This window comes from Sylvia atricapilla, chromosome 1 (genome assembly GCF_009819655.1).
Source record: "Sylvia atricapilla isolate bSylAtr1 chromosome 1, bSylAtr1.pri, whole genome shotgun sequence".
Lineage (NCBI taxonomy): Eukaryota > Metazoa > Chordata > Aves > Passeriformes > Sylviidae > Sylvia > Sylvia atricapilla.
Genome location: NC_089140.1, coordinates 19,793,086 through 19,810,018, shown reverse-complemented (window position 1 = coordinate 19,810,018; position 16,933 = coordinate 19,793,086). Strand labels below are relative to the sequence as shown.

The window sequence follows — 16,933 nt, the reverse complement described above, 5'->3', positions numbered from 1 at the left end:
TTGATTTTGACAATTTTAAATTTTTACAGTTTCAAACACCTAAAGTATTTTTCTTTCTCTGCTCCTTGCAAGACACTCCCAAACAAATAACTTGGTAACTCCCATGCAAGCCCTCCTCTGTAACCTGCTGCTCCCTTTTGATGACTCCTTCATTAAAAAGGTTTTCTAGCTTTTGTTTATATTCCATTGTGGTTTGTCTCAAAATGGCCCATTTGGATATAGAGATTTATAGGAAAAGAAATAGAAAGTTAGTTTAAGGTTGAGAGCAACCTAACTATGTGTTTGAAATTCTGTATTTGCCTCATTTTAAACTACTGAAAAATTCCTCAGTAGTTATGATTGATGATGCACAATGATTCTGCTTGTGCAAGTACTTTGGGCAAGAAGAAAAACATTCCTAATACCGAGATAGAAATACAGGTGGACAGAGACTGAAGAAACACGAGAAACAGACTTGGCTAATGATTGTAGTTTTTTCATATATATTAAACACACAGAAAGAGAATAATTTTGATTCAGACTGTATGTTGTGAAGGAAATATGCTTTGTGACTGATGAAAGTGGAAAGAATTGCTCTACTCTGTCTTGTGACAAAAGAAGAGTTGAGCAGGCACAGAGTCCTAGCAAGAGAAAACCATTGGCCTTCTCCACTGAGTCTTGAAGCACTGGAAAATATGGCTCAGTTTGGTTAGATCAAATGGTTTTGTGTAGTTATCTATTCCATCTGCATTTCAAATGAAGTGGTAATCTCAGACTTTACATCAAGTGTTTCCCCTGTTTCCATATAAACCAGACACACAGGGTTAGCAGTTTTCTGTTAAAAGTTTTTATTTCTTCACAACACAGCTTAGTCTCAGATATATATATGTGGGAGAAACTCTGGAAGGAAAAGTCTCCTGAACTTTTCTGTATCTCCAAAATGTCTTAAAAGGAAGTTTAGCTCAGTTGAGTCCTTATATTGTCCATGGCTGTGTGTAGCACTGAGGAGTGGAAAAACAGATTAAAATGTTCTTACAACTCTGGGTGTAATAGAAGAGGCATTCCATGCTGACTGCCTTTAAAAACACCTGGTTTTCTCTGTTAGCTGTCCAGAGATGGGTTGGGAAGGGATCCTGGAATCAGCCCAGCTGTGCCACAGGAATGGTGAGATGGGAAGGGATCCGCAAAGAGTCAAACTTGGACTTAGACTCTTGCCCTGCATTTGGCAGCAGCTGTTGTGTCTGGGTGGGTTGAAGCTCCTTCAGAGGATGCTCCAGGCACAGCCCTTCCCTGCACAGCCACATCCTCCCCCTCCATTTCAGTGCCATGCCCTGCTCATCCTCCAGGGCTCTGTATCCCACCAGGCGTTGCTCCTTCAGTACTTTTGGTGCTCCCTACAGTTAATGCTGGGGGATCTGAATTGTCCAAACTTTAACTATTTATGCAGATTAAAGAAGAAAACATATTAGACGTGTTGTTGCTAGAGATAAAGAAAGCTAAGTTAATCTCCAGTGGCTTTTGCCTGCATAATGATGCCATACTGGACCAGTGCTGTCTTCTTCTTGTCTGCAAGGGCTGTTCACCAATTTGTGCTGCTGAGAGGACTCAAACAAGAAAAACCTCAGTTCAAAATGTACATGGACAGTGATAAAAAGTACTGCAGTGATTGAGTATGAGGAAAATTTGTCTTCATTATTAGGTTACATTCATTAAAACTCAGTACACATAAGGATGATGGATTCCTTCCTGCATGAAGAAACTGCTGCATCATAGTAACTTATGAATCGTTTGAGGCTTTAATGCACGGTCATTGTTTTGCTCTGTATTTAATTAATTTTTGTGTTTCCCTTGGCACTCCAAACACAGTAAATCACTCACCCCAGGCAGCACCTTGAGAGCTGGACACTTCTCTACCAAAATTTCAAAAAAAATTTAAATTAGAAAGTGTTATGTGTGGTATTATTCACTTTAAAAAGTATCTTATGCCCTTCATATACTGACACAGCATCTTTGAGACCTTGAAGAAGTGTATTTTATCTGCTTTTATTTCTTTACGAAGAAGAAATTCCTATGGATTTAGGATTTCTAATGCTTCTAATAAAACTAATATTGTTGCATGGTAATCTGTTGTACTGTAGGACAAAAATAGTGACTGTTCAGATCTTAATTGAATGGTGGTTTTTAATTATCTATCTCTTCCTTTTACCAAGTTAATGATTTAGTTAGCCTTTTGTAATGAAAGGTTATAATTTTAATAATACCTTTCAGTCTAATACAGCTTTGAGAAACTGCTATTCCAGAGTAGCTGCCTATGAAATGCTGATATTCTTACTCATAAAGGCATCCCACTGGATGAATATTATAGATCCTCTTATGTTTTGTAAGCTTAAAAGTGCTTTTATTTTAATCTCTATTTTTTGTTAGCTGGAATATCTTACATCTGCTCTCAAACACCACAAGATTTCTCTAGTTGCCAAAGTGAAGGGTAATACTGCAATATAGGTTTTGTATCACTGATCCACCAATGATGGTGAAAGTAATTTCTTTTTAAGGAAGCCCATACATTTTATATGTTTTATTCCTAACTGTACACTTGTTAAGGCTAGTTATTATATAATTAAATATGCACTATAGTATCTACATTAATAGCTTCAGATTCAAGAAAGCTTCCTTCTTCAAATTCAGATGTTCTCTTTAAAGTTTCATAAACATTCCAAATTACCCAAAATTCTTATTTGATAGTAGTTATTCCAATGGAACACCAAAAGTATTGTGTGTGGGGCCCATGCATGAGTGACCTATTCTCATTCAAAAATGGTGAATAAATAAAAATGGAAAAAGCAAATAGTTCTGCTATATAGACCTTTGCAAAACAACCAATCTCCCCCACAAATGATAGGGGGTGTGTGTATGAATAAAGCTGTTGAATTAGAGTAGTCAATATCTCATATTTAACTGAGCTGAAATTCAGTTAATTGGGCTATCTGGTGGACTTGTGTAATATTTTGGTTATTTTAGTTACTAAAAGATATCTGTTCCTTGTGGATCTATCATAGTAAGTTTAAGATGCAGAGCACATGAGCTATCTAAAGTAGGGTATATATAAGCAGCCAAATTCAGTCATGTTTCAGAAGATTTTAGTGAGAAGTGGGGGAATTTGAGAAGTAGTATTTTTTAATTTATATAGAGAACTAAATAAAAAAGAATAAGAAAAACAGATTATTACAGAGCAAATTGTAGCAGTAGGTGAGAGCACATCCTAAGTCTTTGGTGTCAACCAAGGAGAACCGTGAAGGGAGAACAAAAGCAGCTCTCATATGTGTGAGGAGAAGACTGTGAAGCAAGAAAAAATAAAGATGGTGAAATGGGTAGAAATAAAAGCCAGGGAGAAACATGAAGTCTTTGCAGGAAGGCTTCCACTTAAGGACTGTGGATTTTCATAATTTGAAAGGAATAAATTTTAAATGTATTTCTAAATATTACTGCAATTCTTCATTGCCATAATAACATAGCAAAGTGATTAACTGCAGAGAAAATTACAAAAAATAGCATAGCTACAAATTAAAACTATATCATATTAAGTAACAAAGTATTCCGGATACAGTAATTTCTTAGTATGTTGGTTTTTTTGTTTGCCTTTTTTTTTTTCTTTAATCTGTAGAAATTTAATAATGACTGGTGGATAGGACGATTGGTAAAAGAAGGCTGTGAAATAGGATTCATACCAAGCCCAGTCAAACTAGAAAACATGAGGCTGCAGCATGAACAAAAGGCAAAACAAGGAAAATTCTACTCCAGGTAATAACAAGAAATCATTTATAATAGCAACATTGTCTGTGACATGACTTGGAAATTGATGGTGTGTATCATTTATATGTATGCTTAATTATTGTTAATGTCAGCTACAAACGTTTTAATCAATTAAGAAAAATAATATAGAATATATTCATTATATTCTTATATAATACATAACAGTATTTTATATATTCTATTGTTAGTTAATAAGCTTATTAGTGTCGTCACTATTTGGGAGAAAAAGTAGATATTTAGACTGGTGATCTGTGATGGCTTACAACTGAAATAGTTTCCTTCTTTTTTCATAAAATAATTACTAATATATATTGCAGTAAGTACTTTACTATGTGCTAGTAATTTTTTGACTAAAAATTGATTTATCTAAATTCTGTAGCATTTTTTACTTGTTTTGATGATCTTACTAATTTCAAGCATATTTAGAGCTCATTTTAGAAATTACAGGAAATGTTAAGATTAATTTCCTTGTATGCCAAAGCCAGTGCCTGTTAGTTTGCTTGTAGGGAAAAAATAGTCTAGTCAAATTCATTGCTTACAAATGCAACTTTTAAGAGAACTACATTTTATGATGGAAGTTTCATGTCGAGTCATTTGTTATCTCTGACTGCAGCCATCATTGCATAAGAACAAGGACTGTTTCTAGATATTCTGAACAATACTGCAAGAAACTATAATGTCACTTTTACTGTTGAATCCTCAATTGTTTTCTAGTAATACCTGTGGAAGCAAATGTCACTTGTTTCCCTTTGAATATAAAGGAAACAAATATTCCCAGTTGTATTTGTATGAGTTGGACCAGGAATTGAGCTAGGAACCATTCAGGAAGCCAGAGATGCTTTCCTATCACCAGAGGAAGGGCAGCAATGTTTGTAAAGCATGTCTAGAGTAGGACACTGTGATTGTGCAGTGCTCAGCTGCATTCACCAGCTGTGAAATGCCTTTCCCAGAGCATGCTGTCCTCAGCAGAAGGATGCTGGATTCCTTATTCCTCTAGTGACACTTCTGGGACAGCCAGATCTGTCCCAGGGATTCGCTTCCTTTCCAAATCATAGAGACTTCCATTTTCCAGAAATTCCCACTGAAGATAGCATTGTCCTACACCACAAATGCATTAACTTAGTGCTTATTAATATTTTAAGATAGGGAAAGTGGAAACTAGTACTATCACATAAATTATTTGAAGCATGAAATAACCTTTCTTACATTCTTTTCAGAGCTTTATTCATTATGGTAACTGAACTAAAAAAGACTAAAACTGTTGTTTCATTTTGACAACTTGGATAGGTTTTCACAAAGCAGAACTTGACAAAACCTTAAACTGCTTTAACTTTGTTTGACTTTTTTCCTTAAGTTCTGTATTGTGTTGAGAAAACAAAAGAATTTGTATGTTAATTAAATTGATAAGATGATAGACACAGTCTCATCCTCATTTGGAATTTATCAATAACTCCTCAGCTAAAGAAAACAGACATGCTCACTGGCATTATTAATGAGTAGTAATATTAATTATATATACCAGTAGCCCTATTAATTGCTGAATTGCATTAAGATTGTGAGGAAGTGGGAGCAGCAGAATGAATTGCACAGCCACACAGGAAGTATGATTGATGTTTGCAGTTCCTCAGGTCTCAAAATGTACACGCATTTTGTGTGAGATATATATTTATACCACTGCCAGAAATACTGTTTGTCTCACAGCTAGCACCTCATTTAGAAGGCAGATTATAAATAAACTAGATTAAATATTGAGAAAGCTACAGAACTTCAAACTAATTTATTACTTTACTCCAGTAAATCAGGAGGAAACTCTTCATCCAGTTTGGGTGACATCGTTCCTAGTTCCAGAAAATCGACGCCTCCATCATCTGGTGAGTAGGTTGTGAGCCCTTTGGTGAAGAGACTCATGAACCTAATCTGTTAAAATTCATGTACCTTTAGACCTCTTCTTCTTATTCCCCGTTCTTCATAGGTAAAACCCAGATGATGCGTTACCAGATAAGGCTGGTTTGGAGTGGTTTGAAGCAATGGAGTCAATTGAGTAACAGAGCCAGCAAGTTCAGGCAATGATAGGGCTGTTAATGCACAAAATTCCCTCTTTGCTTTTACCACAGAGTTTTGTAGCAAAGACATCATAGATCTGTGAGAATACATTACAGTAGGATAGTAGAAGGTTTGGTCTGGTCTGAGCACTCCTACTGAACAATAAATACTTTCATATACAGGATAAAAAACAACAATAAAAATAGAAGTTCCTGAGAGGTTTCTGCAGTTGCATCAAGAAAGGCATTATTTTAAAACATCAGGAACATTTAGTTTCACAATTCTGATCACGAGGATGCGCTTCATGTAATTCTAGGATACTGGATATCTTTTGCCTTTGTCAGATTTTTCAAAAATACTTTTTTGTACTTAGAGCATCAACATACAGTTAGGTTGGATTCAAGTGGTGTGGAGCAAATACATGGCAAGTTGGTAGAGGATGCTGGCATTAGCTCCATAAAAAAAGCACAGCAGAAGATCACAAAAAAAAATTTCTATTGAATTCTGCTCCTGTGTTGCTGGATGCTTTATCTTCTCATGTGTACATCCTAAATTCCTGAAAGCAGAAAATATTAATGAGTGTTCCTAGTGCCTTGTATACTAGGGCAAAGACATGGATCTTCCAGTCATATTCATTTATATGGAGTCTGGCCTATAGACCAGGCATCTTAAAATGAGCCTGAATAATTTGAAGTATTTACTTGGTCATTTAGAAGGGAGACAGAGAAATTAAATCATGTTTTGGTAGTGGCTTCGTTTGGTTCGATTAATTGAAAAATATATCTGTCTTGTGAAGCCATAGATTTGTTAGTAACAACCAACTTTATTACAATTGCAGTTTGTTTATGAAAATCCCACCTCAGTTTAACTTCTCTTTTATTTTGAAAATATTGTATTACTTTGCTAATGTATGTCTGGAACAAGTGTGTAGAACACACCTTAATCTTTTATTTTCTGATAGTTTTTAATTGATGTGTTTATTTTAAGGCCAGCTTTTTCAACAAGTGCATTTTTGTAGTAAAATTGTCTGTGGACCTATGTTGTAATTTTATACTTAGAGCATCTGAAATGCTGAAATATTATTTGCTATCAAAAGAGCACTTGAAGATCAGTATATATTTTTCCATAATGTTGCACAGAATTTAGACTTAGAAGCACAGATATCACCTAGATTACCAGCTGACTGATGACTACCCATCCTCTAATTTTCATTGCATTGACTAATTTCTTCAGACACTATCTTTCAAGAAACATGGTTTTCTGGAGAAAAAAGGAAATCTGGTAAAGTTTATTCAGTTACAGTGGAGATTTGGGAAACAATGTGTGTATAGTGTAAATTAGCTTATTTTCTGATCAGAAGATTTTGAGTGTACAATAATTTTTTGCTTAAGACATCCTAAGAAAGGGTAAAGAGGCATAGTTTGTGAGTAAAACAAGAATTCAAGTGACTTCAAAGCACAATTCAATAATTATTCCCACACCTCCTTTCTATGAAAGTATAATAATTATAAATACATCAATTATTTAGTAAGTTGAAGAATAATAACTGAATAAGTTAATTTAATTTTTTAAATTTGAGTCGGGAATGGGTTTTTTCAATGTAAAATAGTGCCACAGAAAAACCAAACCAAAACAAACTCATAAATGAGATGAAGAACCAATGGAAAACAAATGAAAGAGAGGCTCATATGCATTTAAATAATCAATATTGATATAGTAAACAATCCATACAGTCCTGTTGGGCCACCAAACTGGGAAAGAATAATGCTGAAAATGACCAAAAAACCACCAATGAGCTAAAGATAGTTAACAGCAAAAGAACTCTCACAGGAGATGTTTCATAGTGTGAAGACTGAGAATGAAAAAATGAGATTTTGGTAACTAGCTGATCAAATTCTGCATTTCTTTTTTACAGGAAAAGCTTAAGGTAACTGATTTTTCTTTACTGACAATTTTGGTTGAACATGAGTTCAACCAAATGAGTTTTAATATATCTTGTTGTGAGTGATTTACAGCATCTGTGCTGGCCTGTGTTCAAGAAAAGATAATATGTTCTTTTTATACTTACGAAGAGGATGAAAGTACAGTGTTGCTAGAAGAAAATGTTATATGATGAGTGTTTTTAGGAGCAGAATTATAGAAACAGGGTGCGGATCTATTCACTGGGTTTTTCCTGGGAAGGGCAGACTCAAAGGCACAGTAACTCAGGGAACATGAGGCATCAAAACATTAGATCTGTGGATAATTCAAATGGGAAAATATACTTTATGCAAACAAAAGAGATCACTGCCCCAAGTGTCTCTTACATCAGTAACTGCACGTAGGCTTGACAGAAATATTTATTTGTTACATAATTTAATAGCCCATGCCACTGTATTAGTTGATGTCCCACTCATGAAGCAGATGAAATCAGGTCACTAAGATGGTTTCATAATAGTTTGCAATGATTAATTAAGGGTTTGGATAAAGTCAATACCAACAATTTTGCTTACAGATCTATTTAGGGTTAGACTCAGTTCGACCTAATGGCATGGCAAGATAAGCATGTTCCCAGAGAGAGTGGAGAGGTGGGCAAGATCACACACCACAGAGATGTTGTACACGTTTGTGGTTTGCTTTTGTGCATCTACTTGTTTTCTGAAGACAAGTTTAAATGACTGTTTAAGATCAGGATTGATTGTTGCAAACAAAGGCTTTGTTTGGTTTTGTTTTGTTTTAGATGTATTTGGCAGGTATCTGTTCTACCCAGCATTGAGGATAATATGACTTTGCATTTTGAAAGTGTATTTATTACTGAGTCTGTGAGGATTCCTGTTGAAAGTGTTATTACTTGCTAAAAAGGGTAACTAATTTGTGGTTATGGTATAAACATTTTTTGATATATTCTTTTGAGGTAGAGATTGAACAACAGTGGTATTCACTTCCATTTTACCCTGCCTTCATCCTCACTCTTTACATAGGATCCATGTCTCTGAGCCAAGCTGGGATAAATTTCCTTTCTTCTGCTATCCGTTTTTTTTTAGTTTTCACTATTAGTAGATCTGTGTTTAATTATTCCTAATAAATATCTTATGAGTATGATGCATTTTTATTTAAAGAGATTAAAGATGCCAATTGTACTCCATCCTGAGATTAATGTAGATAACATTGTACCAATATCTGGCTGATTTTGTCATTAAAAGTGATTTTTCTTCTACTCCTTCATTTCCCATAGACACAGTTGTGACATTTCAAGTTTCAATTGATACCCGGTTTCAATTAGTTCATTGCTATAAAATTCCAGTTCATTGTTATAAAAAAAATCAAATGTTGTTGACCAAGTTCCATTGTTTACATTGGTGGAAATCTTATGTATTCCAGTGAATGCTTTGGATTTACGCTGGTGTAACAAGAACAAACTTGGCCATGGGTCTATTTTGTAAATGTTACAGTAGCTGTTACAGATTGCCTTCTGTCTTCTAATCCTAATGTACAGCACCTTTAATTTTTTCCTTTTGTTTTATTGTGGTTTTTTTTTCTCATGGTTGATTTTTACTTATTTATTTATTTATTTATTTATTACTCTGGGCAGTTTTATTTCTCTTTACCTGTAATTTCCTTTTTAACCTACCTTTACTTTCCCTATCATCTGATAATTCTGAATTGTTTGTCTGTATATAGCTGTAGACATAGATGCCACTGGCTTAGATGCAGAAGAAAATGATATTCCAGCAAACCATCGCTCCCCCAAACCCAGTGCAAACAGTGTAACATCACCCCACTCCAAAGAGAAAAGAATGCCCTTCTTTAAGAAGGTAACACCAACTTCCAAGCTCCCATCTGTCCACCTGCTCACCTGCACTGCGTCGCATTTCTAGTCCTGTTAACTGTCTGTGTCCTTTGACAAGCCAATAACATGCATGCTTTGTTGTTCTTTGTTTCTTTTCCATGCTGCTGTAGCTAAGCAGAAGCAGAAATCGGTAAGTTTATATCGACATTGCCTGTGTTTATCCTGCCACTGGCATCATTAGCATTATGACTCCAGATTAACAATGCAGCTATTCTAGGGTTAAGGCTGAAGAGATGTGTTGAGCTGATAGTGGATTCATTACAGGAAAACAGGCAAAAGTTCAGTGTGTCTGTGAAACTCTGCTACATACTTATCCTTTTGATGGAATAATAGGACACACTTAGAAGGCCTTCTAAATGTTTGAGAAAATTATTTCTATCATTGCAATGCACCTCTCTAGTGCATGCTTATTCTTTGTATATCTTTCTCAAGGTTTTTTTTTGGTTTTCTTTGGTTTTTTTTGTTTTTTTTTTTTTTTTTAATTACTCAGTCTGTTGAAATCATTATTGGACCCTATCAGATACACAGATTGGACTTAGGAAAAAATAGTCACATTCATTGTTTTTTTAATTTAGTCTGTACTTAAGCTTCTAATTCACTAGATGCAAGTGCACAAGACCAGTGGAAAACCTCAGACTTGTTTTGACAGTTTACTTGAAGTTTTTTTCTGTTGTCATGTATAAATTATCAGCCAAATGTTCTTGCCATCCATCAGTGAGACTTTTTTAGTATCTCAGCTATTGGAAATGGTACTGGTGGTTCCCAGGAGAGTCAATGTCTCTCCATAGATAACCCAGATAACTACAGAATTATGCAATTGGCATCCTGTTGCAAAAAGCTGCAATATGTTTCTAGGACCTTTGCTGGCATAAGTTAGCAAGACATTAGGTAGCAGCCAAAACTGTGTAGTGAAATACCACATTTTGACTTTTTCTTTTAAAATCTTTAGTCTTCATAGCTCTCATTCATTTGGTTTTAACTACTCAGTTAAATCTACAGGTAATAACAGACTTTTATAGTGCTTAAACAATGCCAAGTGACATTGTTGTCCCTCCTGCAGATGGTCTCGTGTTTAATAAATAGATCTTTGTTTCTGTCTCTCTTTTCTTGAACTCTTTTACATAATGTTGAATCCTTTTCATTTTCAAAGTCACTACTATTGGCTTCAGTTTGGTCTGTTAAGCCTGGTGTGGAAATCAACAATGGATTCCTACTTCTGAGTAATTTCTTACTTAGTCATATTTTTAATTGGATAAAAATTATAAGGAAGAATAATACATGTTGACATGTATTGGATGCTTTCTGCATAAGCATCTTTCAAAGATGCAGCTTCTAGATGAACCACCTTAGACCTGAATGAGGGTTAGTCCCACGTCTTTCTTTTACTCTGCGGTGTCTTTTTTCTTCCATATCAGAATCATTACTAGTGTTAGTGGAGTTTGTAATACTGACATTTACAGTACATACTGGATGGCCATCCCAAAGTAATCTACATAATCAAACCGCTGAGTAAAAACCAAATGGTCAAATCTGCCAGGTTTTATTCTGAGTTCGTATTTGAACTTGAATCTGCAATGAAAGCTGTGGAGTTCAGTGCCAGTCCCTTAGAAAACAGTAGATTCTCTACTGCTAAATTAAGAACTTTTAATACTTCCATTAGATAACTTCTACTCAATTTTCTGCTGACAGCTTCATTATTTCAAGCTGTAAAGATTAGAAAAAAAATGCCCATTGCGAGAGAACAGATTTTAAAAATACCCCATATTCCATCAAATAAGGTAATTTCTGTGCCTGCCCTGATTGTCAAATAGCTGGTTAACTTCTAGCATGAATGCCTTTGGTTAAGTCAGCCACATTAAGACAAAGATCTGTTGCATCAGGGCACTCATGCTAAAAGCACTTGCAAAACTGTAATGAATTTTCTTCGAATCTGTCTCAAATATGCTTATCAGATTATTAAAAATGTTAGCAAGAACAGTGGAGGACTGCTTTTGGATACAGGCCCAGCCTAATTGCAGGGGTTTGCTTTGGAATACGTTGAGTCAGATTCTGTACTGTGAAAAATAAATTCATTTCACATGCTTATGATGCCTTGGGCGCTGGTATTCATTCTCATGTTATTAATTAGTTTGTGAAACTACAGGTAACAAAAAATAAATTACACTGAGGGACATTCACAAAAATGTTTTCTGTGTTTTAGACTGCTTTAGACTGCTGCTTGTGTAGCACTGTGTGCTGTCACTGTATAAATGTCTGTCTTTGTGGGTTTGTGTTTTGGAATGTATATACTTACTTTAATGTTATTGCAAAATACCTTGGGATACATTGAGTTCTGGAACAATGAAGAGTGACTGTATCCTGTGATCTTGACTGATGTATTTGTACTATGTAAGCATTTGAAAAATAGATCTGGCATTTCTTTTTCTGTAACACCCACACATTTCTGGGTTTGGATTTCAATCTTTTTTTTCCAAAGACATAGATAAAGTAATACCTTCCTTTTGAACAAAAAACTCTTTCTGAAAAGACCCCATTCATGGTCATAGATATTGAACAGCCACTTACTAAGGAAGAAAAAGTAGCAAACTCAACAGTTTAATTTTTTTATATTGTATTGTGATAACAATATAAAACTTCTGCAATCCTTAAAAGGAGGCAATCTTTTTATCTTTGTATGTTAGAATACCTTTTTTAGAAATTGTGCATGATACATCAGTTAGTATTTTGGTAAATATGGTATTACCAGAATCCATTCTTGGGTGGTGACAAGAACTTCCCAAAGTGGAAGAGATGCTATCCCAAGCTCTGCTTATGATAATTTTCTAGAAATACTATCTTGATCAGTCTTATTTTGATTTAATTTGTAATTGAATTGTGGGTGCAAATGTGGACGTCAGACTGAGTGCTGCCATGGGAATTTGCAGTGATGTCACAATGGTTTTTTTAAGCAGTGGGCAAATCTGAACATTAAAAAATAAGATGCATTATGCTTTTCTCATCCCCTTTTGTTCTATTTTTCTCTTTTAGAATTTCCTATATAAAATTTTTGTTGAAAACAGATGTCACAGCTGTAGAATTAACCATTTCGATTTATTAGTTGTTGGAAATAGCCTTTTCAATTTACCAGTTAGGAATTATGCAGTGGGAAATGTGTATGACCCAGAATAAGAGTTTTTAACTAAACAGAGTAAATATGAAAACAGGAAACCCTAAAGTCAAAGAAAAGTTTTTTTTTTCCAAATAAATCCTTCAAGCTCTTATGCCCTTATCTTATGCTACCAGTTTCTGAGAAAAGTTAATGAATCTAAGATTCCTGTGACATTACTGGAAATTCAGAGTTCCTAATACTGTAAAGAGTGTATAACACTTTATCTAGATGCTGTGATGCTGAAAACTTCTTCTGTTTTGCAGACAGAGCACATCCCTCCCTATGATGTAGTGCCTTCTATGCGACCAGTAGTTTTAGTGGGGCCTTCTCTGAAGGGATATGAGGTAATTGATTTTTGTAAATGGTTTCATTTTTGATAAAATACTGTACTTCATTTGTATTTGATAATTTATAACATAGGCAGTTTTTACTCCTACTCAATGGCTCCCTATTTGTATTTTACTTCATGTCAGAATTGAGATTAAGAATAAGTCATGTTCCAATCCCGTTGTTTGGATGCAAGATTTACTGCAAGCTTTATTATATAATATTATTAGCAGTAAGTATGAATTTCTTATGTGATTATTAATGTGCTGGGTTTTTTCCTTCTAGGTAACAGATATGATGCAAAAAGCATTATTTGATTTTTTAAAACACAGATTTGAAGGGCGGTAAGTACTTTGCAATGCAAATATATTTCAGGTTCCATTTAGGTACTGCAAGGTTTTTAAGAAATAAAATCATTGGACAAAATTAGGAATCTCAGCTAATTCCTTGATCAGTGGACTACAATGTGGATTGGAAGTTTCCTTGACAGGGCGTGCAGAGGCTGTGTTGCAGTGGGAAGTGTTCTGGGGTATATATTTGCTTAGAGTGGAAAAAAAAAATGTGTTCTTCTTGATGACTGTGACATTCACACTCCAAATTGCTAGATATTTATCTGCAGATTAAAAAGTTATTTTAAGTATTTTTCAAGTGATATCTCATCAATGCTCCCAGGTTTTGAGCAAACTGACAAGAGCCATGATTCCTCCTCAGCTCTACTTCCTTACTTGGCATCCAGCTTGGATAGAGTGATATGGGATTCAGACTATCTGGTATATGGGATTGTCAAACTTTTGATCCCTCAAGATAGGAGCTTAGTTTGGCAGTAGTTCTGGAATCTGCAGTGGGAAGTTTCAAAAGGTCTGGGATGAAGGGGTGGGGCAGCCCCCCACCTTGCTGAGATTTGGTCACCCTTGGCAGCAGACAGGCTGGGTTCTGATCCGAGTAGTTGTAGCACACTAGGCTGTAACACAATGGGATTTGTATTTGAGCCTTCAGGCATTACTGTAGTACAGATGTCAAATAATAGTCTGTCTCTAATAGCAGTGCCATGGTCTGTAACTCCAACATCACAGAGCCATGGAGCAGAGACATCTGATGCATTCTCCAGAGATGATTCTATTAGTATCGGATCAAGCTCCAGATTAATGGGTCCTAATGGGTTGACACTGGGAGGAATAATTGTGAAAACAGAAAGATCTTACAATAATATCTGTAACTTCAAGGAATGCTCTATTTAGTTTGGAAGTGGACAGATCCACAACACTATTTTGTGTGTCCTGCTGCTGTCAAAACTTTGAAGGGGGGGGGGTGACTTTTTTGTCAATAGCTTCAGTTCTTTAAAATACCAGGCATTGTGGTTTAAACTGGTGGATTTTCTCAGTCAGAATAATTGTTTCCATACCTAACCACTTTAGTAGTCCCTCTTTATATTAGTCAGGATTGTCAAACCCTAGATAACACACCTTCAGAATTGGAAGTTAACAAAACATTTGTTGCAAGCAGAAGAAAATTATTGCATCTTTATGTCTTCAAGTATTTTAGAGCATGTCAGATTTTCAGTTGCAGATCCAATTCTGGCAGGGTGAATCCCCAAATACTCCAGATAAAATTTACGTCTATAGTAGCAGACCTGAAGCATCCCAAACTTCAGTAGCAATTGGAATCATTACTTAATGTTCTGAACAAAATTGCACCAGAGATTTTCAGATTCATGCCACTGCCTTGAGCCACCACACTGCTGTTGCTGTTCTCGTTGCAATTGTTTTGCAATATGAACATACACACCCTTTGTTCTGAGAGCAGACTTGGTCTTCCTGATGCGACGTTTCTCAAAGACACGAAAACGTCTTCAGAAAGATGGTAAAAAGTCTGAAAATGAAAAATAGTATTTTTCATAGATAGACAGACTGATAAATCTAGTGTTGTTCAATATATCATAATTTCACTTAAAAAGGCAAAAATTTTCTATTGCCTGTAGGAAGAAAGACTGGCAGGAGAAAATCCAAATCAACACAAAAAACCAAAAAACTTTGAAAGTTTGTAGTGTCCTTCCATTAGCAAATAAAGAAAACTAGTAAGTATCCCAATATACATGTTTGATTTAATTTTAATACAAATGGCACTATCTGTGAGGAGCTGTGCCAGAAATCAGAATCTTTCATTGTGATTTTAGCTGAAGTTAAATCACGCCTAGATTTCCAAAATTATATTGCCAATCAATATTGTGCACATAAGTCTGTTTTTTCATATTAACTTCTGGCTCTGTTACATTTTTTAGATAAGTGCATACACATGTTGAGTTCATTGGGAAATGGCCTACTGGATTACATTTCAGATGAACAAACAGCATCTGACTGTTTTGCTAGAGAGGAGCCCTCCCACTTCTTAGCAAATCCATTTCCTCTTTTAAATTGCAAGTAAAATCCTACACGGAAGAGGGAATATGATCAGTTTGATTTAACTCTCAGCACTGGAAAAATGCAACCTCTAAACCTCATTTGACCAGAGAGTTTGAAAAGAAACTTAAGGGTGTATTTTGACCCTGTAAAGCAAAACAAATCAAAGTAACTGTTTTCCTAGGAAGAAGAATATGCAGAAGGTTATGTAGCAAGTCAGTGCAAACAACTGAAAGTTACCACTTCTTTCTTGGCTTGTCTTTTCTCATAAACAAAAAACTGTGCCTGCCAGATAGTCAACCTAGACTTTTCAAGTATGTGTTTCTCCAAGTAACAGTTTCTATTTTTAGGTGGCATGCTAGCATATTGCTAGCATGAATCTTTCTGGAAAATTATAGGTAGCTCTTGCACTCTGTTAGAAAAACACATGCTAGTAAACTGAACAATAAAAAAGCCAAAAACCCCATGAATTATATTGCTGGATTCATTTCCCTGATAAGCCTTACCTTTACCATTTAATTCTGCATATACCTACATGTCTTACAGGTATGGCTAAAGTCAGCCAGGTTGTCATTCAGTAACGTTCAAGAAGTCAGGGAAAGCAGAAACCAGCCTGTTCATACTGGAGGTACTGGTGAAAAGTCAGACCCTCACCAGACCTGAAAACCCCAGTGAAGTCCCATCTTCTGCAGCAATATCTGACCTCCTCCTTCCTCCTCTCACCCCAGGCACATGTAGGAGAATGACTTACCAGTAGTTATTGTAGCACTATTTAGTTAGATAGTTTTTTCTCTGTTCAGATTGGCTGAAACATACTGTGCTGCTGAGAACTTATTTTCCTGTAGTCTTAGCCATCTTCTAGTGTTAAACAAGAATTTTCCCCACACCCCTGAAGGAGAAATAATGTTCATTACTATCTTGCTGTATTTATTTTGCAGTATATCAATTACACGAGTCACAGCAGACATCTCGCTTGCCAAACGCTCAGTATTAAACAATCCCAGTAAGCATGCGATCATAGAGCGATCCAACACGAGATCAAGCCTAGGTAAGTACCTGTGATGATGCTATCTACGAATTTCCTGTGAAGTATGCTACTCTCATTTCGTATCTGTAAGCTAAAAATAGCCTTCTCTCTGCTGTGAGAAAGTCACATTGCCCATAATAATTCAGAAATCCTGGGAGTAGAAATAGTTTTTAAATCATTATCAGGTAAACCTACTGTAGTGCTGATTTTGGTTTATTCTGCTTATGCTCAGTTTTCATGTTTTGCTGTTTGCCTCAGTGGGCAGAGGCAGCCATCCATATAAAAATCTGAAGATATGTTCTTCTAGTTAAATAGAAGTGACGGTTTTCAAATACTTGGAATTATATGGATATTACTGATATTATGCATTATTT

The 16,933-nt window shown here is 35.5% G+C and overlaps 1 protein-coding gene across 8 annotated transcripts in view; it reads left to right on the top strand.

Moving 5' to 3' along the window:
• CACNB2 (calcium voltage-gated channel auxiliary subunit beta 2) overlaps positions 1-16,933 on the top strand; it is a 240,244-nt gene that overhangs the window by 201,061 nt on the left and 22,250 nt on the right. For 5 of the 8 annotated variants that reach the window (XM_066316482.1, XM_066316474.1, XM_066316526.1 and 2 more), the window contains 6 exons: positions 3,641-3,777; positions 5,584-5,660; positions 9,493-9,626; positions 13,073-13,153; positions 13,422-13,480; positions 16,471-16,580. In XM_066316482.1, coding sequence (XP_066172579.1) covers positions 3,641-3,777; positions 5,584-5,660; positions 9,493-9,626; positions 13,073-13,153; positions 13,422-13,480; positions 16,471-16,580 — 598 coding nt within the window. Of the gene's footprint in view, positions 1-3,640; positions 3,778-5,583; positions 5,661-9,492; positions 9,627-9,771; positions 9,792-13,072; positions 13,154-13,421; positions 13,481-16,470; positions 16,581-16,933 lie in introns of all 8 variants that reach the window. The other 3 variants (XM_066316498.1, XM_066316490.1, XM_066316535.1) reach the window with 1 other exon arrangement.